General features: G+C 42.0%; 1 protein-coding gene across 1 annotated transcript in view; it reads left to right on the top strand.

The window, feature by feature from the left end:
- Positions 1-24,133, top strand: part of LOC110965027 (dedicator of cytokinesis protein 3-like) — a 43,077-nt gene that overhangs the window by 14,329 nt on the left and 4,615 nt on the right. Inside the window, 20 exon segments of the mRNA XM_051948731.1 lie at positions 19-45; positions 1,446-1,541; positions 1,621-1,681; positions 2,496-2,589; positions 2,729-2,877; positions 4,233-4,319; positions 5,635-5,739; positions 6,794-6,935; positions 7,803-7,969; positions 9,134-9,220; positions 9,410-9,589; positions 10,723-10,806; positions 11,309-11,425; positions 13,600-13,691; positions 15,290-15,425; positions 16,807-16,888; positions 16,976-17,094; positions 19,548-19,635; positions 19,709-19,822; positions 23,147-23,226. Coding sequence (XP_051804691.1) covers positions 19-45; positions 1,446-1,541; positions 1,621-1,681; positions 2,496-2,589; positions 2,729-2,877; positions 4,233-4,319; positions 5,635-5,739; positions 6,794-6,935; positions 7,803-7,969; positions 9,134-9,220; positions 9,410-9,589; positions 10,723-10,806; positions 11,309-11,425; positions 13,600-13,691; positions 15,290-15,425; positions 16,807-16,888; positions 16,976-17,094; positions 19,548-19,635; positions 19,709-19,822; positions 23,147-23,226 — 2,107 coding nt within the window.

Raw genomic sequence — 24,133 nt, 5'->3', positions numbered from 1 at the left:
TCTGTGCTGCGGGACTAGAACCCAGCTGTTTGGGCCCTACCCCAGGTACGACCACTGACACGGTGCTGATGTTTCCCCTGGATGGGGTTAATCATGATGGAGGAGTTAATCTGTAGAACATGATGGAGGAGTTAATCTGTAGAACGTGATGGAGGAGTTAATCTGTAGAACATGATGGAGGAGTTAATCTGTAGAACGTGATGGAGGAGTTAATCTGTAGAACGTGATGGAGGAGTTAATCTGTAGAACATGATGGAGGAGTTAATCTGTAGAACGTGATGGAGGAGTTAATCTGTAGAACGTGATGGAGGAGTTAATCTGTTAAACTTGTGGTAGGAGCTTAGTTAGTCCTGCTGATGCAAACAGACTTCCTTTCACTACAAAAGGTTTCGATGCTTTAACCAGGAAAGTTCTGTGAGTTCTCTGAAGCAACCGGCCCACTCTGACCTCCTGATAACCGGCTTCTTCTCAGCTCTCTTTAACATTAACCCTCTGAACTCTGACCAGTTTCTGGATGTTTCTCTTTGCTCCTGTCTCATCCTTCCTCCCTGTCGACTCGTTTTCCACAGCTTCATAGATGTTGAACTATTTCCATTTTTAAAGCCTCTGTTTCTCCATGATGGATGGATCTCCACCAACCTGCTGCTCTGCTCACTGTTTCTGAGCCATGCTGACTTTATTTATCCATCCAGCAGTTTTGGTTTTACTCAGTCTAAAGTTATCCAAAATCATTTAAAACTTTAGCAACGTAACATTAGAATGTCAAAAAATGACCTAAAATGGTCAAAATGACTCAAAACTCATCTAAAATAACTTGAAACTGTCCAAAATACCCCAAAATGTCCAAATTAACTTGAAAACTGTCCACAATCACTTGAAACTAGTTAGAAATGACTCAAAAATATTCAAAATGACAATTTGGACCGTATTTAATCCATTTTTGAGTCTTTTTTTGGAAGATTTTTAAAAATGAGACATTGAGCATAAAGTATAAATGTTGAACTATCACTATTTTATAATGATTTTTAGTTGTTTTATGTGATGGACCCACATGTCAAACATGATGCGTTCATGGACCATCGGAAAAGTTGGAAACCCGCCCATTATTTCTTTAGTTTTTTTACAGATTCATGTTCTAATATTTGGTGTAATCCGGTGATTTTTTTAAGTCATGCCTTTCAAAGCCAGCAGCTGTTTTTAGGGTTTAGGGGGTTAAATCTCACTACTTGTACATTTTTACAGACAGTCTGCTGCAGAATCAGCTCGCTTTGTAAAGAAACACTGAATAATTTCTGGTCTGAGTGGAAATGAAATGTCAGTCCTGTGTTTGGAGTTTCTTCACTTTCCACCTGCTGCCGTCCACAACACACGTCTTTTCAGGTTCCTGGAGGTCACGCTGTGGGTTTGTCGATGTGTTTGTTAACTTTTGCATGTTTTCTGTGAAGTTTGTTGGAGAAAATCGAGCAGGAGACGTGGAGGGAAACGGGGATCTCCTTTGTTACCTCCGTCACTCGACTGATGGAGCGACTGCTGGATTACAGGTCAGTTATCTTTGTACCTGTAGGACTCAGATCAGTGCTTTCTGACAGCTGTTCACTAACTGGTCTGCTGTTTCTCCAGGGACTGTATGAAGGGAGATGAGACGGAAAACAAGAAGATTGGCTGCACAGTTAATCTCCTGGTATGTCTACCGACGTGTGGAAGAATTTTAAAGCCTGACAAGTTCTCTGTGTATGAAATAGGATCATTTAGATTGAGATCTGGTGACTCTAAGATCACAGTATCTCCTTGTGAACGATACTCTGCTCACACTGCTCCTGCAGCGCTCGTAACTCTCCCTGGAAGTCCTGTAATGGTTGCATTGTTGTGGCCAGAACATTTGCACAGATCCATGTTTCTACTAAAATCCAGCCTTTGGTCCACATTCCTCCAACTGTAGAGGCTCTAACATCAGTAGAATTTCACGGGTTAAAGTTTGACCAGAGAAGGTTCCAGTTTTAGATGTTTAGACCCACAATTTGTCCAAAAGAAGATAAATACAGTCCAAAATTACTAAAAACCTTTTGAAAAATGACTCCAAATTGTCCAAAATTCCTTGAAATCTATTAAAAGTGACTCAAAATTTACCAAAATGTCTTGAAATGTGTCCAAAATAAGATGAAACTGGTTAAAAATTACTCAGAATTGTCAAAAGTGACACAAATGAAAAATTATTGGTCCTTGAACATGGACATTTTAAAGATTTGCTGGTCTAGTGTCTGCATAAAGTTCCTGTGAGTGTCTGTCTATGGATGGATCCATGTTTCTACTAAAATCCAGTCTCTGGTCCTCATTTCTCCAGCTGTTGAGGCTCTAACTACCAGATGTTGTATGACTCAGATCAGATCAGGAATAAAAATCAAACCTCGTCCTTAGTGCAGATCCTGATGTTGACGTCCACACACCGACCTCTGAACTTCTTCAACTGACACACGGATTGTTTTGTTTGTTGTCAGAATTTCTACAAGTCAGAGATCAACAAGGAGGAGATGTACATCCGCTACATCCACAAGCTGTGTGACATGCACCTGCAGGCCGAGAACTACACCGGTACCGCACACACACACACACACACACACACACACACACACACACACACACACACACACACACACACACACACACACACACACACACACACACACACACACTGCCGGTCATGTGACTGCCGTCCTGCTGATGTCCACAGAGGCGGCCTTCACTCTGCTGCTGTACTGGGAGCTGCTGCACTGGGATGAACGGCCCCTCAAAGAGTTCCTGCACTACCCCGCTCAGACCGAGTGGCATCGGAAGGAGGGACTCTGCCGCAAAGTCATCCACTACTTCAACAAGGGGAAGGTGAGGAGACTCTCTGTGAGGGTTAGTGGGGTTCACACACTGCTGCAGTCACAGCAGGTAGGAGGACAGAAATACATGAAAATATGATTTAAAGACGAGTCAGAGGCAACGAGCATCACAGGCAGAAGCAAGTCTATGAATTATTCTCCAGATCATTGAACCTCAGTGAGCTACACCAACCCGGTTTAACATCATGACCACCTCCTATTAATGTGCTGGTAATTCATCAAGACCTGGACTCCTCTAGACCCTGAAGGTCTGCTGTGGTATCTGGACTCTGTTAGACCCTGAAGGTCTGCTGTGGTATCTGGACTCTGTTAGACCCTGAAGGTCTGCTGTGGTATCTGGACTCTGTTAGACCCTGAAGGTCTGCTGTGGTATCTGGACTCTGTTAGACCTTGAAGGTCTGCTGTGGTATCTGGACTCTGTTAGACCCTGAAGGTCTGCTGTGGTATCTGGACTCTGTTAGACCCTGAAGGTCTGCTGTGGTATCTGGTACCAAGATGTTAGCATCAGATCCTTTAGGTCCTAGAAGTTGTGAGCTGTGGCCTTCATGGATCGGATTTGTTTGTCCAGAACATCCTACAGATGCTGGACTGGGTTGAGATCTGGGGAGTGTGGAGACCATGTCAACACCTCAGACTGTTCCTCGTGGCTTTCTGTTGTGAATCAGAACAGCAGCTAGTATCGTCATGCTGGGTACCGAGCAGTTTTGGGATGTATTTTAAGATTTGATTGATTAGTTTAAAGGCTCCTGATGTCCAGACTCCAGAATAAATTCCAGATCTGTGAACAGCTCGAGTCTTTTAACCCTGAGATGATCTGAGCAGCTCAGATGTACCGAATCACGGTCATTTTATTTATTGTTTATTTAGTCAGAAAGGTTCCCCTGAGATAGCAGATCTTTAAATTAAATGAGTTAAAACTCATTGAATTCCCACAAACAGTGAAGGAAAAGTGCAGATGAGTAAAGCATATTTAAAGCTGCTGGAAGAGCTGGTTTCTGAGATAATGATGCTGCAGCTAATTCCAGGAACATTGTCCATAAAAACAGAAACTCATTTTTATCATTTAGCCTCTAAACAGATTTAATGTTTTTCATGTGTTTGCTGAGAACAAACCAGTGGTTCTGAAAGGTGTATTTTATTGATTCATCCTTTATTTTGTCCAGAAAATGTTGGAAAACAGTAAAAATGGGATCTTTATTTTTAAATGTCTGCAGCTCGTCTAAGCAGCTGAAACCTGCACTTATTTGGTAGTTTGGGTTTAAAAGTCCTGATCCTGTTATCGTTTTGGCTGCAGTTGTTTTTCTTTAGCGCTCACTACAGCGCTGTGTTTGTGTGTTTGTCCTGCAGTGCTGGGAGTATGGCATTCCTCTGTGCAGGGAGCTGGCCTTCCAGTACGAATCTCTGTACGACTACCAGAGCCTCAGCTGGATCCGGGTGAGCTCTGCTTTCCTCTAAATCTGCAGTTATTCTGTTAATCCAGGCCACATGTCGATGCACCGTCTCAGATCCTCCTAACAAGTTTTCAGAGCTGGATTCTTTTTTTAACTTTCATCCTTTCATTTTACCTGTGAAGCCGTTTAGAGGTTTAGTATCTGAGAAATCAAACTTCCATTCACATCAGTGTGTTGAGGACAAACAATGAGTCAGTGGATCCAGCAGAGGGCAGAATTCTAATTATTGGGCCTTGAAAATGGAAAAAAGAGGAAAAGCTCCAATCCAAGCTAGGGCTAGCCTGAATTGTGATTTCAGGTCTTCGGATATTCGGGCCCTATTAAAGACGAATATCTGAATATTCGGTCTGCTCCGTAACTTCCGACGGGGTGGGGTGGGGGGCCAGAACATTCGGAGGTCTTCAGCATCTTGTCTTGTGTTTATACAACGAAGTGAAGCGTGACGTCAGAGTCAGCAGCCACCCGGCCATTCAGGTGGTGGTAAGAAACACGAATGGAGGAGCCGATGTGGGCCGAAGGCGAAGGGAAGACAACGCAGAATATTTGTTCCACCCGGTAACGTCCGAACGGGAATGGGCGGGGGCGGGCGAATATTCGGATATTCGGGTCCAGCCCTAATCCAGGCTGGTCTAGTGTCGTCATAAAGTTCCTGTCAGTGTTTATCTACAATTCTACAGTTTCATTTAGCAGACGCTTTTGTCCAAAGCGACGTACAACACAAGCAAGAATTCAGACATCAGGAAAAACCTGTAGGAAGTAAAAAAAAAGTGCTTCAAGTGCGATTGGTCAAAGGTGTTGCCATCAAGTTGCAGAAGAATTGCCAACCACCCCCCATTTTTTTGTTTTTTCAACTTGTCAGCGCTAAATAAGTGCTGGGTTTTGGACCACCTGACTTATTCTACCCCTAAGGTGGAGTCAGATTAAGTGCCTAGGTGTTCTCTGAACAACTGAGTCTTCAATTGTCTCTTAAAAGTAGAAAGGGACTCAGCAGAACACATGGATGGATCTATGGATGGATCCATGTTTCTACTAACATCCAGTCTTTGGTCCACATTTCTCCACCTGTTGAGGCTCTAACATCAGTAGAACCTGCTGTCTATGTTATGGTGGAGCTGTGTGAAAGTACGTTGAAGGACCACATTGTATCCTTTAAGTCTGAAAGTCCATGAATGTCCTCCAGTCCAGAGGGTTTCTGCTCCGTCTTTAGCGTCATGTAATAAATCCAGACAGGCTTTTCTGTAGTTTATATTGAAGCGTTTAAAAAGTCAGACGTGACCTTCTGTGGCCCGTTTGTGTAGAAAATGGAGGCGGCGTATTACGACAACATCATGGAGCAGCAGCGCCTGGAGCCGGAGTTCTTCAGGGTGGGGTTCTACGGCAGGAAGTTCCCCTTCTTCCTCAGGGTGAGTCGCTCTCTTTACAGCTCATCAAATATGTCTGAAAAGTAACAGCCCTTAACCCTCTGAACTGTCCACCTGAGGGCACGTATTCTGTCAGATAACACTGTTTATCAGAGCCAGAAAGACAAAAACAGAACAGTCAGCTTTGGAAATGTACCCAATCATAATCCCTTTATTCTACATGTCTCAAAGTCTGACTGACTCAGCTTTTAGCATGAACATTCAGAGTTTTCAGGTTGAACTGCAAGCAGTGTTTCCACAGAGAGACTGAGAGGAAATATATCTAGATATGAAGCATAAATATATAGAGTATGTGGAGGCAAAACATAAAATAACAAAAACTATGCACAAAAATGACAAACAAGACACAAAACAGAGACGACAAGAAAGACAGAGGAAAACTGAAGCTACTGGATGAAAATTTGAACCATTTTTGAGTCATTTTTAACTAGTTTCAAGTCATTTCAGACAGTTTTCTAATTAATTTGGACATTTTTAGACAAGTTTCAAGGTGTTTTACACAAGTTTTGGGTCATTCTGTAGCATTTTTAGCTCATTTTTTGACAATTTAATGTTGCTTTGGTAAAGTTTACATCATTTTGGACAACTTTAGACTGAAACCAAAGCTACTGGATAAATAAATAAAGTCAGCATGGTTCAGAAACAGAACAGAGGAGCAGGTTGGTGGTGATCCATCCAGCATGGAGGAACATCTTCTACTGATGGAAACATGCAGATAGTTAAATATCTACACTATGTAAAGCTTCTGTTTTCCCTGTGGACACTTAGGAAGCTGCTGGACCTGTGGATTTATTTTTTTAAAAATAAATAATCAAAGAATTGTAACATTATTTCCTGATTCTTTCTAACTGCTACAGCAGACAACTCTTCTTTTTCATGTTTCTGGTTCCTCAGAGCTGCAGACTTTAGATTAAACATGAGTGAGAAGAAAAACGAGACGGGAACAAAAGAAACACGTCCAGAAGCTGCTCAGAGTTCAGAAGGTTAGCTGCTTTATCCATTAACTCTGTCTTGTTCTTTGACCCACTCCCACCAGAACAAAGAGTTTGTCTGCCGTGGACATGACTACGAGAGGCTGGAGGCCTTCCAGCAGAGGATGCTGGGAGAATTCCCACAAGCCATCGCCATGCAGCACCCCAACCAGCCAGACGAGGCCATCCTGCAGTGTGACGCTCAGTGTATCCTTCAGAACATTCACCTGATGCCTGTTACTGAGCAGGCTGCATGACGTCAGCACAAGGTGGTCCTCAGTAGCCTAGCCGCACTAGACAACCCACGGCAACGAATTTAATTCTCTGCCAGGGTGGGTCTAGTTACCCTCCATAAGGCTCGAGGTTGGATTCTCCTAAAACTGGCCGGACCAATCACCATGAAGTGTAGAGTCAGAAGGCGGGCGTAACTAAGTGACGACAGAGGCGCGACGATTCTGACAGAAACAACCGGCGCACAATAAACAGTTATCTTTGGACTCGGCTTTGGCCACAGCCCTTAAAGATTTGAAGCTAAAATTCAACTTGAAAGATAAACAAAGGACGGCACTGAAGTGTTTCATTGAGAAGAAAGACGTATTTGGACTTATGCCGACGGGATATGGCAAATCCTTAATATACCAGTTGGCTCCGCTGGTTGGGAAGCTAATGGGACTTAGCCACAATCCGCCGGTGCTCTAGGAACTCCGTCAGCCTATTCGTTGCACTGATTGGTTGTATACCTACCCAATTGCTGCAGAGTGATTTGAAAGACAACCTTTTAGCCTGCCTCCCTCCCTGTCGAGCGGCCCTAGACCCTTGCGTCTTCAGAAAATGGGTCTAGCGAGGCTAGGCTAACATTCTGACTAAAAAAAAGACAAATAGACTTGGTAAGATGTAGAGTTTTTGCATTGTGGATGTGAGGTGAAACAGGAAGTAGATCTGCTGGACTCATGTTCACTGAGTCATTCTGGATCATGTGTTTTAGTGTTTCAGTCCATAAAGCTGCTGTCACATGAAACCCAGTCTGTGTTTCCGTCAGTTCGATGACCTCCTTGACCTCCCCCCTCCTTGAAGACCTCCAGATCTACGCCGTAACGCCGGTACCGGACAGCGTTGGCGTCCTCTCCATGGACAGAGTTCCAGACCGCATCAAGAGCTTCTACCGCGTCAACAACGTGCGGCGCTTCCGTTACGACAGACCCTTCCACAAAGGACCCAAAGACCGAGAAAATGAGTTCAAGGTGAGCGGAGGAGGTTCGCCTTCGTTATTACACTGCCATCTACAGATACTCACCACCAATCGGCCTTCATGGTCGTTCAGCTGAACATACGACATCCAATAATAACAAGAACATGACATCCCTGAGACGTACTGCAGCTCATCACTGATTACAGCATTGATTATCTATTAGTGCTGACTACAGAGAAGTGATTTCCTTCATTATGAGACAGTCAGACCTATAATCAATAATCTGTTGTCAATAATCAGCTGCAATGATCGGTAAAATAAAAACATCAGCACACATTAACAGTTTTCTACCAGCGTTCCTGTCTGACATCATTTCCTGTAGCAGCTTTTTACCAACATAAATGTTTGTTTTCCTCATTATTCTCCATTAAAACAACCTGTTCACAAAAAAGACCAAAAAATTATGCCAAACGTACACAAAAATAACACAAAAAAGACAAAACAATGTCAAAAATAACACAAGGACAAAAAAGACAGAAAAATGACACAAAAAGACAGAAAAATGACACAAAAAGACAGAAAAGGATGCTAAAATGACACAAAATGACAGAACGATGTGTACATGACACAAAAATGACACAAAAAGGCAGAAAAGACACAAAAGGATGCATAAATAAACAAAAAAATGAATGGCAAAAAGACAGAATAATGACCAAAACAGACAGAGAAGGATGCTAAAATAGCACAAAAATGACACAAAAAGACACAAAATGTTGCTTAAGTAACACAAAAAGGACAAAGAAGGATGCTTAACTAAGTAAGACATGACTAAAAGATACAAAAGGATGCCTAAATAAACAAAAAATGATACAAAAAGACACAACAGGACACTAAAATAACATAAAAATGACAAAATACAGAAAAGAATAGTAAAATAGCACAAAAATGACCCAGAAGGATGCTTAGCTAACTTAAACGTTTCTAAAAGATACAAAAATATGCCTAAATAAACAAAACATGACACAAAAACACACACGCATTACACAAAAGGATGCCAAATTTAGCACAAAAATGACCAAAAGAACACTAGAACAGCTGCTCCAGTTAAAGTTTAAAATCCCCCATAGCTGATTGATTCTAGTTGGACGTCGAGGATGGAGTCTGGGTCCACTGGAGGAGTTTGAACGTTTTCATCTGCTGCCGTTTGTGGTTTCAGAGTCTGTGGATAGAACGGACCACTCTGATCCTCAGCCATCCTCTGCCGGGGATTTCACGCTGGTTTGAGGTGGAGAAGAGGGAGCTGGTGAGTGGAGTCAAGGAAGCTCAGAGAGATGTCGATAAGCTAGCATGTTTTTCTGTGTGTGAGTGTATAAATACCAGATTTAAACCGGATCTGTTCTACTACTGAACGGTTCTATGAGCCTGGAGAACATCGGACAGGGTGTTGGACATGGACAGACCTCCTGCTGGTTAACTCCTCTGTGTGTCTCAGGTGGAGGTGAGTCCGTTAGAAAACGCCATCTCCGTGGTGGAGAACAAGAACCAGGAGCTGCGTACTCTGATCAGCCAGTACCAACACAAGCAGCTGCATGGAAACATCAACCTGCTGAGCATGACGCTGAACGGAGTGATCGACGCCGCCGTCAACGGAGGCATCGCCCGATACCAGGAGGTCAGGGGAGGTCCAGTGTGTCTTTGTGGTAGTTTTGTCTCTTTGTGGTAGTTTTGTGTCTCTTTGTCGTTGTTTCATTCTAAGTATTTTATTCTAATATTTTACAGCCAGATGAAGAGATGTTTTGTTCTTTCTTTGCTTATCTTTGATGTTACGAGGGGCGTTCAATAAGTAATGCCCCTGACCCACTTCCAATTGTCTGATCCAGCTGAAATTTTGCAAGTGCAATGATTTATATCTCTATGGGTTATGTAGCAAATTACAGCTGTGAACTAATTGTGGTTTCTGATTTATATATCTTTGAACTGAGTCAGGTGTGAAATTGAGCCTGTCGAGTGTCGCGCAGTTATCCAGTTTTTGTATTTGAAAGGACGCACACCACAGAAGACTTTTGATGAAATGAAAGAAACTTATGGTGATGATGCCCCATCATATGACCTTGTAAAACACTGGCATCGTGAATCCAAGCATGGCTGGAACTCTACGCCCCCCACGGACATCCAACCATGTTTGGATTCACGATGCCAGTGTTTTACAAGGTCATATGATGGGGCATCATCACCATAAGTTTCTTTCATTTCATCAAAAGTCTTCTGTGGTGTGCGTCCTTTCAAATACAAAAACCGGATAACTGCATGAAACACGGTAGGCTCAATTTCACACCTGACTCAGTTCAAAGATGTATAAATCAGAAACCACAATTAGTTCACAGCTGTGATTTGCTACATAACCCATAGAGATATAAATTGTTGCACATGCAAAATTTCAGCTGGATCAGACAACTAGAAGTGGGTCAGGGGCATTACTAATTGAACGCCCCTCGTAGATGTGTTAGCTGAAGGTCGGTTCATGACTTCCTAATTAACTAACAATGATACTTTAGTGTGAATATTAATAAATGTTCTTATTTATAGTTTTTATTTTTTATTCGTGGTCTCTGTGAATCTGTACCAGCAGCTAAAGACGATCGCTGTTAAGTCTTTGAAGTTTGGTTTCAGTTTGTGGTTCCTCCTTCATGTAGACCCGTCATAAATTAATATTTATAGATCAACACGGTAACATCAGCCCCAACGTTAACAGGTCTGCTATAATGATGACTTCATGTGTTTTGTGTGTTGTTTCTTTGTCACCAGGCTTTCTTTGATAAGGAGTACATCACCAGCCACCCTGAGGACACTGAGAAGATCACACAGCTCAAAGACCTGATGCAGGAGCAGGTGAGACCTGAACTCTGGGACCAGAACTTCCTGGAAACCCCACCAACACTTTCTTCAGCTTCTTCTTCATCCAGTAAAACCTTTCTACATTTGCAGTTTTCTCCTCCAGTAACAGCTGGATGTACAGCAGCACATCTGGCCGGGGGTTTTCATCCACGCTGCAGGTTTTCCTTGGTTGACTGAGACCTTTAGGTGAACATAAACAGACCAGAATACATCCAAGAATCAGCCTCAGACAAAAAGCTCCATTAATGTGGTCAGTAGCTGTAAATGTTCTGTCCAGAGGTAACGTGATGGTCGACACCAGATGTCCTCTGACCACACTGGGACTAGTTTTATCTTCTCCTGACTAGATCCTTCATGTGGTGGATCTTTGGATAAAATAAACTGTAGAACTGCAGAGTAATCTGAGGGAGGCCAAAGGTGGAGCTGGAGAGACTTTTATGAACCTCGTAAAGGAGATAACATCTCTACTCTCCATGTTTTTCTGTTCTTCATGCAGGTCCACATCCTGGGAGTCGGCCTGGCCGTGCATGAGAAGCTGGTGCACCCAGAAATGCGTCCCCTGCACAAGAAGCTGATCGATCAGTTCCAGATGATGAGGAGCAGCCTCTGCCATGTGAGTGTGAGGAAATAAAACCACTGTCTGCTTTGTTCAGGTCCTTTTGAACACGATGAGAGGAAGAAACGTTGGACAGGAGGTCAGAAATGATCCTGAGCTGAAATAAAAAGAGGTTCCTTCTGTGGTGGAGGAGCTTCATTAGATGTTTCTGCAGACGAGGAAGTCCTGCCAGATCAGATCACCGAGTCACAATCTGAACTCTGCCAGCTCTGAACGTTTCACTCCTTCACTCTGTCATCAGTTACACTTTTACAGATAGTTAAAACATTTACAGATGGTTTTACATATTAGCAGATGATTTGCACACGTGTAGAAATGGTTTCACACGTGTAGAAATGGTTTCACACGTGTAGAAATGGTTTCACACGTGTAGAAATGGTTTCACACCTGTAGAAATGGTTTCACACGTGTAGAAATGGTTCACACCTGTAGAAATGGTTTCACACGTGTAGAAATGGTTTCACACGTGTAGAAATGGTTCACACCTGTAGAAATGGTTTCACACGTGTAGAAATGGTTTCACACCTGTAGAAATGGTTCACACGTGTAGAAATGGTTTCACACCTGTAGAAATGGTTTCACACGTGTAGAAATGGTTTCACACCTGTAGAAATGGTTTCACACCTGTAGAAATGGTTCACACGTGTAGAAATGGTTTCACACGTGTAGAAATGGTTTCACACCTGTAGAAATGGTTTCACACCTGTAGAAATGGTTTCACACGTGTAGAAATGGTTCACACCTGTAGAAATGGTTTCACACGTGTAGAAATGGTTTCACACGTGTAGAAATGGTTCACACCTGTAGAAATGGTTTCACACGTGTAGAAATGGTTTCACACGTGTAGAAATGGTTCACACGTGTAGAAATGGTTTCACACCTGTAGAAATGGTTTCACACGTGTAGAAATGGTTCACACGTGTAGAAATGGTTTCACACCTGTAGAAATGGTTTCACACCTGTAGAAATGGTTTCACACCTGTAGAAATGGTTCACACGTGTAGAAATGGTTCACACGTGTAGAAATGGTTTCACACGTGTAGAAATGGTTTCACACGTGTAGAAATGGTTTCACACGTGTAGAAATGGTTCACACGTGTAGAAATGGTTCACACCTGTAGAAATGGTTTCACACGTGTAGAAATGGTTTCACACGTGTAGAAATGGTTCACACCTGTAGAAATGGTTTCACACCTGTAGAAATGGTTCACACGTGTAGAAATGGTTCACACGTGTAGAAATGGTTTCACACGTGTAGAAATGGTTTCACACATGTAGAAATGGTTCACACCTGTAGAAATGGTTTCACACCTGTAGAAATGGTTCACACGTGTAGAAATGGTTCACACCTGTAGAAATGGTTCACACGTGTAGAAATGGTTCACACCTGTAGAAATGGTTTCACACGTGTAGAAATGGTTCACACGTGTAGAAATGGTTTCACACGTGTAGAAATGGTTTCACACCTGTAGAAATGGTTTCACACCTGTAGAAATGGTTCACACGTGTAGAAATGGTTCACACCTGTAGAAATGGTTTCACACGTGTAGAAATGGTTTCACACCTGTAGAAATGGTTCACACGTGTAGAAATGGTTTCACACGTGTAGAAATGGTTTCACACCTGTAGAAATGGTTTCACACCTGTAGAAATGGTTTCACACCTGTAGAAATGGTTCACACGTGTAGAAATGGTTTCACACCTGTAGAAATGGTTCACACGTGTAGAAATGGTTTCACACCTGTAGAAATGGTTCACACGTGTAGAAATGGTTTCACACGTGTAGAAATGGTTTCACACGTGTAGAAATGGTTTCACACCTGTAGAAATGGTTCACACCTGTAGAAATGGTTTCACATCTGTAGAAATGGTTTCACACGTGTAGAAATGGTTTCACACCTGTAGAAATGGTTTCACACGTGTAGAAATGGTTCACACGTGTAGAAATGGTTTCACACGTGTAGAAATGGTTTCACACGTGTAGAAATGGTTTCACACCTGTAGAAATGGTTTCACATCTGTAGAAATGGTTTCACATCTGTAGAAATGGTTTCACACGTGTAGAAATGGTTTCACACGTGTAGAAATGGTTTCACACGTGTACAAAGGTTTGACCTCGGTAACTCCTCAGACAGCAGGGTAATATTCAGTGCTTCTATGTGGTCTTTCAGGGTCTACCTGGACTGGATAAAACCAACAGAGGAATCCTCTCCTCACACAGCCCCATGAGCCCCGAGAGCTTCAAGATGATGCACCGACACAGGTTAGACTCACAACACACAGGTTAGACTCACAACACACAGGTTAGACACACAACACAGTAACACACAGACACACAACGATTCCTCTGATGCCATCACCAACCTTCATGACTCCTCTTCCTCCTCTTCCTTCATTTAACATTTAAAAAAAGTCTCCACTAATAAATGTCCTGATTTTAGAGAAAATCGTTAAAAGAACAAGAAGTCTTTGTGGTTGTTTTGTGTGTCTGTCATCATTTTATGGTTGTTTTGTGTCTCTTTGAGGTTGTTTTGCGTCTTTGTGGTTGTTTTGTGTCTCTTTATGGTTGTTTTGTGTCTCTCTGTGGTTGTTTTGTGTCTCTTTATGGCTGTTTTGTGTCTCTTTGAGATTGTTTTGCGTCTTTGTGGTTGTTTTGTGTCTCTATGGTTGTTTTGTGTCTCTCTGTGGTTGTTTTGTCTCTCTGTGGTTGTTTTGTCTCTCTGTGGTTGTTTTGTCTCTCTGTGGTTGTTTTGTGTCTCTTTATGGTTGTTTTGTGTCTCTTTGTGGTTGTTTTGTGTCTCTTTGTGGTTGTTTTGTGTCTCTTTGTGGTTGTTTTGTGTCTCTTTATGGTTGTTTTGTGTCTCTTTATGGTTGTTTTGTGTCTCTTTGTGGTTGTTTTGTGTCTCTTTATGGCTGTTTTGTGTCTCTTTGAGATTGTTTTGTGTCTCTTTATGGTTGTTGTGTGTCTCTTTGTGGTTGTTTGTGTCTCTTTGTGGTTTTGTGTCTCTTTATGGTTGTTTTGTGTCTCTTTATGGTTGTTTTGTGTCTCTTTATGGCTGTTTTGTGTCTCTTTGAGATTGTTTTGTGTCTCTTTGTGGTCGTTTTGTGTCTTTTTATGGTTGTTTTGTGTCTCTTTGAGATTGTTTTGTGTCTCTTTGTGGTCGTTTTGTGTCTCTTTGAGATTGTTTTGTGTCTCTTTATGGTTGTTGTGTGTCTCTTTGTGGTTGTTTTGTGTCTTTGAGATTGTTTTGTGTCACTTTATGGTTGTTTTGTGTCTTTTTATGGTTGTTTTGTGTCTCTTTGAGATTGTTTTGTGTCTCTTTGTGGTCGTTTTGTGTCTTTTTATGGTTGTTTTGTGTCTCTTTGAGATTGTTTTGTGTCTCTTTGTGGTCGTTTTGTGTCTCTTTGTGGTCGTTTTGTGTCTCTTTGTGGTTGTTTTGTGTCTCTTTGTAGTGGTTTTTCATCTCATGGTTTTCCGTCTCTCTCTTTAACCAGCTGTAGTGTCATTTTTTCGTTTTATTTTAATTTACTTCATTGTCTTCATTGAGCGCTGCAGGGAGTCTTCCATCACAGTGACCTTCCAGCACACACCTCCTCATTAATGATTTCCTCATGGTGTCTCTGCTCACATCTTTCTGAACTTCTCCTTTTTCTCTCTGGCTGTCGCTCCTCATCCCCTCGTTCTGCCTCCTGCATGGCGGCGTCGCTCTGAATCACCTCGTTTATGTTTGGATGTTATTTTTCGGTTGTTTTCTGCACGACTCCTGTGGATTTTTTGTCCTCCTTCCGTCCCTCCTCCTCTCTCCTTTACCTCCATCTCCTCCTCCATTTTTAATTTGTCCTTCCTGTTCCTGCTTCCAGTCCTGTTGCTGTTCTGACTTTAGTCCGCAACTCCTCCTCCTCTCTCTCCTCTCATAACTCCAGTGAGATGGGAAACCTTCTGATCCTGGCTGACGGCGTGGTGGTGGAACATCCTGAGGACTTCTACCGCATGCAGGTCAGTGTGATCAGATATCACCTCACGATCCCCAGGAAGGAAATTAAGACTTTACCGCCGTACGAGGACCTGTCCAGAGAAATACGCTGTAACCTGAAGCTTTCAACGGCTTCTAGTAGGGATTGAACTGGGATTTGACTGAGACTTTACTGGGACTATGCCAGGATTTTACTGGGATTATACTTTGATTATATCGGGATTTTGCTGAGATTTTACTGAGATGTTGCTGGGATTTTACTGGGATTGTACTGTGATTTTAGTTTAATATTACTGGGAATTTACTGGAATTTCATTGGGATTTTACCGGGATTATACTGAGATTATACTGGGATTTTACTGCAATATTTCTGGGATTATACATTGATATTACTGGGTTAATGCTGTGATTTTACTAGCATTTTACTGAGATTATACTGGGATTTCACTGCAATATTACTGGGATTTCACTGGGATAATACCATGATTTCACTGGGATTTCACTGGGATTATACTGAGATTATACTGGGATTTTACTGCAATATTTCTAGGATTTTACTTTGATATTACTGCGATATTACTGGGTTAATGCTGTGATTTTACTAGGATTTTGCCGAAATTTTACTGAGATTATACTGGTATTTTATTGCAATATTACTGGGATTATACTGGAATTTCACTGGGATTGTACTACAATTTTTCTGGGATTTTACTGGCATTATACTGGCATTATACTCTTATTATACTGTATTGTCAGATTACAGATAGCTGGTAAAAAAAATCACAGAACAGGAAAACAGGATTTATTTACACGTTAAATATAAACAAACTGTAAAGAACCTCAAAGATCTGTCTTTACCAGTGAGATGTCTTTATTTTACCACATTTGACTGTGAAATAGCACATTTATTGTATTTAAATCAGCAAAGTTATTTCGAGTTTACATATATTTCCTGATTTTTATTGAGATTATCGAAGAATTTAAATAATTCTTTGAACTGGTATTTTGCAGATTTTCCCCATTTTTTTAAAATCACACATAATATCGCATAAAATCATATAAAAAGAACAAAACTGCCTTTTAACCTGCCTGAAACTAACAGTAAAATTACTGTTTTACAGGATTTAAGTCAGCTTAAAGAACTCATTATTTAACATCTATATGATAGTGGTAAACGTGCTAATTTGCTGTTTTGCAATATTTGACTGTAAAATTCCACATTTGTTTTATTTAAATCTGCTAAAAATATCACTATTTTGCAGCTTTTCTGTTCACATTTTTTAAAATAGTTTTTATGTATATTTTCTGGCTCCTGGTTAGTTTTCCAGCATACTGTAGGTATGTAATGGTCACATCCGGCCTCCTCTTCTCTGTGTTTCATGTCTAAATGATTTATTTCTACAGGCCAGTCCATCCTCCTCCAGTCTTAGCTCCACCCACTCAGCACCACCTCAGATGATTAACTCCGCCCCCTCCACCATCAGAGGTGAGCAACCTTTCATTGAGCAAACCAACAGGTCCTTTTATTAGTTATTCATTTATTAATCTTCTTTTATTAACCTTCCATTTGCAGTCGGGTCACCGTCTCTGCCGGATAAATACCGACACAACAGAGAGATGCTGATGCTGCTGCCGCCTCATCGAGAACGACCGAGCAGCGCCATGTACAGCAACCTATCAGAGAACGGACAGGTACGGTCCAGTCAGTGACGAGAGCTAGTCATGGTACGGTCCAATCAGCGACGAGAGCTAGTCATGGTACGGTCCAATCAGCGACGAGAGCTAGTCATGGTACGGTCCAGTCAGTGACGAGAGCTAGTCATGGTACGGTCCAATCAGTGACGAGAGCTAGTCATGGTACGGTCCAATCAGTGACGAGAGCTAGTCATGGTACGGTCCAATCAGTGACGAGAGCTAGTCATGGTACGGTCCAATCAGTGACGAGGGTTAGACATGGTACGGTCCAATCAGTGACGAGGGTTAGTCATGGTACGGTCCAATCAGTGACGAGAGCTAGTCATGGTGCGGTCCAATCAGCGACGAGAGCTAGTCATGGTACGGTCCAATCAGTGACGAGGGTTAGACATGGTACGGTCCAATCAGTGACGAGGGTTAGTCATGGTACGGTCCAATCAGTGACGAGAGCTAGTCATGGTGCGGTCCAATCAGCGACGAGAGCTAGTCATGGTACGGTCCAATCAGTGACGAGGGTTAGACATGGTACGGTCCAATCAGTGACGAGGGTTAGACATGGTACGGTCCAATCAGCGACGAGGGTTAGTCATGGTACGGTCCAATCAGTGACGAGGGTTAGACATGGTACGGTCCAATCAGCGACGAGGGTTAGTCATGGTACGGTCCAGTCAGTGACGAGAGCTAGTCATGGTACGGTCCAGTCAGCGACGAGAGCTAGTCATGGTACGGTCCAATCAGCGACGAGAGCTAGTCATGGTGCGGTCCAATCAGTGACGAGGGTTAGACATGGTACGGTCCAATCAGTGACGAGGGTTAGACATGGTACGGTCCAATCAGTGACGAGAGCTAGACATGGTACGGTCCAGTCAGCGACGAGAGCTCGTCATGGTACGGTCCAGTCAGCGACGAGAGCTAGTCATGGTACGGTCCAATCAGTGACGAGGGTTAGACATGGTACGGTCCAATCAGTGACGAGAGCTAGTCATGGTACGGTCCAATCAGTGACGAGGGTTAGACATGGTACGGTCCAATCAGTGACGAGGGTTAGACATGGTACGGTCCAATCAGTGAGGTTTAAACCTGTATGTGTGTATTTTGCACACGATATAATTTTTACATGACCAATCTTTTTTCTATTTTTGTAAATGGATGATTTCTACATTACATTTTTAAATTTTTGTATATTGTTTTATGTTGTATATTACTACGGAGCCCCCTAGGGGACATCCTTCGTGTTTGTGTTTTATTCCTCCGTGTTTATTTTTTAAGGAGCACTTTTGTCATTTTTGCTGTTGAGAAGTTATTTTCCAAACACGGACTTCGTCTTTAAACACGTACTTCCTCTTTAAACACGTACTTCGTCTTTGGCCCGAGCAGTTTGTTTTGCCTGGCAGACCGGCTGATCATCACCCTGGAACATTACACGCCAAACGGTAAATAATCATTTTAATGAATACCGCAGTGCTTCGTCTATTGTTCTGAACTCTGCTTATTTCAAGTCACATTAGCCCTTTCTGTATTTATAGCAGTGGACTGCTTTGGTTTGCATGCTAGCATGAAGCTACCACACATTGCACGGGCTAGCATTACTAAAAGGAGCGCTCGTTTTTGTTCACCGTTTCTACTGACCAAACCGCGAGTGTTTCTCTGAATGTATAAAAAGCGCACCGCCCCGCACGCGGTCCCACTGAACAAAGACGAGCTAGTTTTTGTGGTTTTTGTAGCTAGTTTTTAGTAATGCTAGCCCGTGCAATGTGTGGTAGCTTCATGCTAGCGTGCAAACCGAAGCAGTCCAACTGCTATAAATACAGAAAGGGCTAATGTGACTTGAGATAAGCAGAGTTCAGAACAATAGACGAAGCACTGCGGTATTCATTAAAATGATTATTTACCGTTTGGTGTGTAATGTTCCAGGGTGATGATCAGCCGGTCTGCCACGAAGTCTGTGTTTGGAAAAACAACTTGTCAACAGCAAAAATGACAAAAGTATTCCTTAAAAAATCAATGCGGAGGAATAAAACACAAACACGAAGGAGAGAACATACAACACGAAGGATGTCCCCTAGGGGGCTCTGTATATTACACATATTTACCTGCATGGTTTTATGTTTTTCTCGTCCTGAATAAATCCATCCATCCTCTATACACCGCTTCATCCTCACTAGGGTCGCGGGGGTTGCTGGAGCCCATCTCAGCTGAGTCCTGAATAAATGTTAGGATAAAAATATTCAGTGTTAAATGGAGAGTTTTCTGTTTTAATCATATTTTAGTGACCTTAAACCAGGGTTCTGACCAGCTGGACCTTGCTAGTTGTATTTTTCTTCTTTAACCTGTTAATGTGAATCTTCTTCTTATTTAAAATCATATTTTAGTGAACTTAAAGCAGCTTTCTGATCAGCTGGACCTTACTGGTTGTGTTTCTCCTCTTTAATCCCTTCCTGTGTCTCCAGCCTCCAGCCTTCCAGCGGGCGTTGTTCCACCAGGTCATCGGTCCCTGTAAACCCTGCAGTGACCCCAACCTGTCAGTGGCAGAGAAAGGTGAGGTTTGCCTCCAGTTGAGCAGCTCAGGTGTAGAAGTTTCCTCTAATTAAAGCTCCTTCCTGTCCTCCAGTCCTCACCACCCCCAGCAGCTGGAGTCTGGACAGCGGCACCAGAGAAGCTCTTCCCTTCCTGTCGTCTCACGTCGTCATGGCGCCGCCGGTTCCTCCTCGCAACCTTCCTCACGGTACGAAGCCTCCCGGTGTGGAACGGTTTACCTCGGTGGTTTGTTTTGGTCGTGGACGTTTAACTGCATTCTATGTAACAGCCAGCAGGGGGCGACTCCCAGAGCCTCCACTCATTACACATGTTTACTGTTGTTGTGTTCTGCACCTCACATTTGAATTTACATTTTACACTCTGTACATTTTCTACATCATTTTTACATTTTTTGTAAATACATATCTAGAAAAAGCAATATTTTAAAAAAATATTTTGACATGTTTGTTTTACATTTTTGGTTGCTGTATCTTTTTTTTTCATTTTTTTGTATGTATCTCTAGCATTGCATTTTTTATTTATTATTTACATTTTTGAACACCAGAATTTTACATGACAGATTTTCACCGTTCTTGCAATGTCTTTTTCTTTAATTACAGATTTCTTTACATTTTTTGCACTGTATATTTTCTACATTATATTTTTATACAATTCACACTGTATGAATTTTACATCAGCAATCTTTTTGATATGTTTGTACACTATAGATGTTCTACTTTTTAATTTCATTTTTCTTTACATTTTCCACACTGGTATTTTCTCTATTCCTTCTTTTTTTAATAAATTTTTTCACACTATATTTTGCATTGAATTTTTCCCATTTTTGCAATATGCATTTACATTTTTGAAAAATACTTAAATATATTTATTATGTTGTTAATTTATGTAATATATTATTAATAAATGTGTAATATTTACATTTTTGAACACTATATTTTAGAAATACATATTTTTAACATTTTCGCTAAAGGTTTTTTTAAACTCATATTTTATTTTTACATTTTTTATTATTAGTGTTTTTTCTAGATGTTTTTAAATTGTCTTTCCATTCTTAAATTATATTAGCTTCTCTGTGAAGGCAGCACCCCCTGCTGGCAGCCTCAGAGACCATTAGGTTCTGGTTCTAACATCCATCCTTGGTTCTAACATCCATCCATGGTTCTAACATCCATCCTTGGTTCTGGTTCTAACATCCATCCTTGGTTCTAGTTCTAACATCCATCCATGGTTCTAACATCCATCCATGGTTCTAACATCCATCCTTGGTTCTGGTTCTAACATCCATCCTTGGTTCTAGTTCTAACATCCATCCATGGTTCTAACATCCATCCTTGGTTCTGGTTCTAACATCCATCCTTGGTTCTGGTTCTAACATCCATCCATGGTTCTAACATCCATCCATGGTTCTAACATCCATCCTTGGTTCTGGTTCTAACATCCATCCTTGGTTCTGGTTCTAACATCCATCCATGGTTCTAACATCCATCCTTGGTTCTGGTTCTAACATCCATCCATGGTTCTAACATCCATCCATGGTTCTAACATCCATCCTTGGTTCTGGTTCTAACATCCATCCATGGTTCTAACATCCATCCATGGTTCTAACATCCATCCATGGTTCTGGTTCTAACATCCATCCATGGTTCTAACATCCATCCTTGGTTCTGGTTCTAACATCCATCCATGGTTCTAACATCCATCCATGGTTCTGGTTCTAACATCCATCCATGGTTCTGGTTCTAACATCCATCCATGGTTCTGGTTCTAACATCCATCCATGGTTCTAACATCCATCCATGGTTCTGGTTCTAACATCCATCCATGGTTCTAACATCCATCCATGGTTCTGGTTCTAACATCCATCCTTGGTTCTGGTTCTAACATCCATCCATGGTTCTAACATCCATCCTTGGTTCTGGTTCTAACATCCATCCATGGTTCTAACATCCATCCATGGTTCTGGTTCTAACATCCATCCATGGTTCTAACATCCATCCATGGTTCTGGTTCTAACATCCATCCATGGTTCTAACATCCATCCATGGTTCTAACATCATCCATGGTTCTGGTTCTAACATCCATCCTTGGTTCTGGTTCTAACATCCATCCATGGTTCTAACATCCATCCATGGTTCTGGTTCTAACATCCATCCATGGTTCTAACATCCATCCATGGTTCTGGTTCTAACATCCATCCATGGTTCTGGTTCTAACATCCATCCATGGTTCTAACATCCATCCATGGTTCTGGTTCTAACATCCATCCATGGTTCTAACATCCATCCATGGTTCTAACATCCATCCATGGTTCTGGTTCTGACATCCATCCTTGGTTCTAACATCCATCCATGGTTCTAACATCCATCCATGGTTCTGGTTTTAACATCCATCCTTGGTTCTGGTTCTAACATCCATCCATGGTTCTAACATCCATCCATGGTTCTGGTTCTAACATCCATCCATGGTTCTAACATCCATCCATGGTTCTAACATCCATCCATGGTTCTGGTTCTAACATCCATCCATGGTTCTAACATCCATCCATGGTTCTAACATCCATCCATGGTTCTGGTTTTAACATCCATCCTTGGTTCTGGTTCTAACATCCATCCATGGTTCTAACATCCATCCTTGGTTCTGGTTCTAACATCCATCCATGGTTCTAACATCCATCCATGGTTCTAACATCCATCCTTGGTTCTGGTTCTAACATCCATCCATGGTTCTAACATCCATCCTTGGTTCTGGTTCTAACATCCATCCTTGGTTCTGGTTCTAACATCCATCCATGGTTCTAACATCCATCCATGGTTCTGGTTCTAACATCCATCCATGGTTCTAACATCCATCCATGGTTCTGGTTCTAACATCCATCCATGGTTCTAACATCCATCCATGGTTCTGGTTCTAACATCCATCCTTGGTTCTGGTTCTAACATCCATCCATGGTTCTAACATCCATCCATGGTTCTGGTTCTAACATCCATCCATGGTTCTAACATCCATCCATGGTTCTAACATCCATCCATGGTTCTGGTTCTAACATCCATCCTTGGTTCTGGTTCTAACATCCATCCATGGTTCTAACATCCATCCTTGGTTCTGGTTCTGACATCCATCCTTGGTTCTAACATCCATCCATGGTTCTAACATCCATCCATGGTTCTGGTTTTAACATCCATCCTTGGTTCTGGTTCTAACATCCATCCATGGTTCTAACATCCATCCATGGGTCTAACATCCATCCATGGTTCTGGTTCTAACATCCATCCACCCACCTCCTCCTCTTCCACCTCCTCGTCCTCTTCCTTTTCCTCCTCCTCTACCTACTCCTTCTTCTTTCTCCTCCTCTTCTCCTATCTCTTCCTCTTCTTCTTTCTCCTCCTCCTCCTCTTCCTCCTTTTCCTCCTCCTGTACCTCCTCCTCTTCTTATGGCTCCTCCTCCTCTTCCTCCTCCTCTTCTTCTTCTCTGGTCTGAGGTGTGTATCTCCTGCTGTGTCTCCCCCTGTAGGCCAACTCCTGTCGATGCACTTTGATGCTTTCCACCACCAGGACCTCCCTCCAGCTCTCCCCGCGCGCTCCTTAAGAAAGGTACCCTCCTCCTCCTCCTCTTCATCACCCTCCTCCTCTTCATCACCTTCCTCCTCTTTCTCCTCTTCATCACCCTCCTCCTCTTCATCACCCTCCTTCTCTTCCTCCTGTTGTCTTTCTGTCCTCAGTCAGTAAAGCCCATGTCTGTCTGTCTGTCTGTTTGTTTATCCAGAGAATCTCATCATGACTTCATTTAAAACTGAACCACAAACTAAGATGTTCAGCAGCAACTAGTGAAGTAACTGAGTACTTTTACTACATATACTGTAGTAACTGAGTACTTTTACTACATATACTGTAGTAACCGAGTACTTTTACTACATATACTGTAGTAACCGAGTACTTTTACTGCATATACTGTAGTAACCGAGTACTTTTACTACATATACTGTAGTAACCGAGTACTTTTACTGCATATACTGTAGTAACTGAGTACTTTTACTACATATACTGTAGTAACTGAGTACTTTTACTACATATACTGTAGTAACCGAGTACTTTTACTACATATACTGTAGTAACCGAGTACACTTTCTGAGTACTTTATTAATCTGTTTTTTTATTCTTGTTTAAGGTGTTTCTTGACTTTTTAAAAAGAGTTTAATTACTTCCTGAATAAGTTCTGACTCAATGTTTAGCTCTCGTTTGATTGGCTGTTCGTCCTGTTGTCTAGGCAACATGAAACATGGCTGACATTGAGTCACTTCATTCCTGAACTCTTTTTGTTTTTGTTGTTTTGGTTCCAGCGGTGGGTGATGCAGTGCTGGGTACTTTTAGTGTACTGAATACTACGTAGTGTGTACTGCAGTTATTCAGTGTAACTATTTTCATTTTTATCTCTGTAGTGCCCCCTGCTGCTCATCGTTCTGACAGCAGCTCCAGGTGCTCTTGATTTATTTCTGGGGTT

This window comes from Acanthochromis polyacanthus, chromosome 5, assembly GCF_021347895.1.
Source record: "Acanthochromis polyacanthus isolate Apoly-LR-REF ecotype Palm Island chromosome 5, KAUST_Apoly_ChrSc, whole genome shotgun sequence".
NCBI classification, from domain to species: Eukaryota; Metazoa; Chordata; class Actinopteri; family Pomacentridae; genus Acanthochromis; species Acanthochromis polyacanthus.
This window is presented reverse-complemented; position numbering and strand designations above follow the sequence as displayed.